The 2,500-nt window shown below is 40.1% G+C and overlaps 1 protein-coding gene across 2 annotated transcripts in view; it reads left to right on the plus strand.

Moving 5' to 3' along the window:
• Positions 1-2,500, plus strand: part of LOC137976031 (peroxisome assembly protein 26-like) — a 13,450-nt gene that overhangs the window by 8,952 nt on the left and 1,998 nt on the right. For both annotated transcript variants that reach the window (XM_068823288.1, XM_068823287.1), the window contains exons 4-5: positions 191-302; positions 1,719-1,895. In XM_068823288.1, the coding sequence (XP_068679389.1) occupies positions 191-302; positions 1,719-1,895 (289 nt within the window). The remainder of the gene's footprint in view (positions 1-190; positions 303-1,718; positions 1,896-2,500) is intronic.

Genomic DNA, 2,500 nt, shown 5'->3' on the forward strand with positions numbered 1-2,500 from the left:
AATTCCACAAATAAAATGCTTACACTGATGGACAAGGTTTGCATGGCAGCGTAGTGACTCATTGTGACACTGTGTTATCTTAAACTGTGAGAGTTACTGTAACAGAAAAACAATTAATTTTACCATTAATTGTATTGGCAAGAAACGGTTGTTTACGTTCATGTTAGTCATTTTGTCTTCATTTAATTAGGAATACAGTTCACGTCAAGTTAAGGCTGACTCTTGTGAAGACACGGCAGCTCAGTGCAATGCCAAAGAGAAGCAAGGTAGCACTACTGTCAGAAGGAAAACACTCTTAGCAAGTAAGCATTTGTGGTTTTCATGTCATACATTATTATGTCCTTTGGAAACATTGTTTAACTTTACTCAAACAGCAGTTGAAAACAGAACTGGTTCTATAATTGTGGCTTTCTTCTAATCAAGAGGGTAATGCCAGTTGAAAAAAGAAGAATACTAACCTTAAGCCTCGAAGAGATTCCCCTTTGACGAGTCAAATCGTCTTTACATCTATAAGGGGATCTTTCCTGAAGTCATTGTAAAACGTTTAACTCACAGAAGGCTTCATGCTTTTTGCAAATTGACTTCAAAAGGTAAAAAAAAACTTGTTAAACTCAGCTACATTAAATATCAAATTTGAACCCCTTTGAGCTTCGATAACGAGCCAGTTATTAGGCCATAGCCATCAAAAACTCAAAAATTCATGGGTGGCCAAAGCGCTAATGATTCCATACAATCTTTGTAAGATTTCGAATTTTCAAAGCAATATTGCTCAGAGATGATCTGGTATATCATGGTCACGTTTTCAGAGATAGCTCATTATGCAATGCAATATTTAGTACTTCATTCTTGGCTGATTGATTAGAAAACGATAACCTTGTGCTAATAAGGCCAAAAATGTAAACAGAGATTCCCTTATACAGTAAGTGGCCCCCTTAGGAGTTATTAGGTGAGGATGACAGGGTTAGGCTTCATGGAGAAATTACCTCTGGCATCCAAAGGACAACTGAAGCAAGATATTGACCTAGTGAGACAGTAACCGAGTATTTTTTTAATGTTACCATCTGCACAAAAGTGAGGACCTTTCAGATATCAATTTGAGATTTGCTCTGGGTCAGGTGCAGGAGAAGTTTCCTGTCAGATGTCAGCTGAAAAATTTCTTTATTACCGTTTATTTCAGGCAATGATTATTTGACTATCTATCCAAGCTGGGTTGTGTAACTGCTGCCCTTTTTATCTTCAATTATTGTAGCTCATTACTGCGAATCCGCTTTTTTGCGTTCGATCGAAGGAGAACGTGTCCAAATTTTGTTCAGATTGCCATTTGGGTGATTGTGTGGTCTTACCAAAATGAATCGAGATTTTTCTCAGTAAGGGGCCCCGAAGATTCTTTTTGTTGTTTGCAGGGGGACCCTCGCTTGGAATCTCGCACGCGTATTGATCTCCATCTGATGACAGTCTCTTTTTGTCACATTTTCCAGCTTGGAACCCTATGGAAACACAGGCCAAGCGACTGTCGAACACACTTCAATAATCCGAGATTACTACTAGTTATTCTAACTTATTGATGATACTATTTATTGGTAGCTCCAACTCCTTGGTGCTATATAAACAGGTTTCTACCCACAACTCCTTGATTTGCTCTTACGGAAGGCAAATAATAGGAGTGTAATTTATATGGCTATTTGATGTTTGTTTTTGTACACGTGGTACCTTAACAGGTGTTGGCTTCAGCATAGTGATAACAAGAATGTTAGCAGTTTACAGAAACCTTGAAAGGCGTTTTCGCTTGAACCTGTCCATTGAACACCGGAAGAAATTCATTACAATTCTCAGAGTTTTGATTCTTTTGTTCTTCATTTATGCCTTGGTTCATGCAGCAAGTTGGTCTGATCACGGTGAGTATACCTGTCGTGCAATTTCTGCGTAGCTGCGGGGTTAATTGTGCATAACAAGTGTTTCACCATTCCGCTAAATCATCGCGGCGTAGAGAGTTCTAAAACGTACATTTACATCTACATGTTCCAGCACTCGGCTGATTCGTTTTTTGACTTATGGCTATTTCTGCGTAGGTGGCCTCATACACCATAATCACTGCCAATCCGGCCACTTCTGCTGGAGAGAACAGGACGGCCACAACACCGGGGACTTCATCCCCTACTATTCCCGAATAGTGTGTGGGTTCTTTACCGTTTCACAGGGAACTTATGAACATAGAGGATATTTGTGAGACGGGGCCTACGGTTTAATGTCCTTATCCGAGAAGACTTGAAAGTCTGACCATTTGCAGATGTCATTACAAAGGCAGCACTTCCGTCTCAGTTATTTTAAGATCCTGATTGTTGATCCAGCCAGGGTTAGAACCCGCGACCTGCCGCATAACAGCCCGACTCTCAACCGAGCCACCAGCGAACTCAGAAACTGAGTATGGTTATGTCCGTTACTGCACAGTCTTCTGTCAGCTTCTGTTATTATCTAAAAGGCTTCCAATGAATTATAATTA

This window comes from Montipora foliosa, chromosome 11 (assembly GCF_036669935.1).
Source record: "Montipora foliosa isolate CH-2021 chromosome 11, ASM3666993v2, whole genome shotgun sequence".
NCBI lineage: Eukaryota > Metazoa > Cnidaria > Anthozoa > Scleractinia > Acroporidae > Montipora > Montipora foliosa.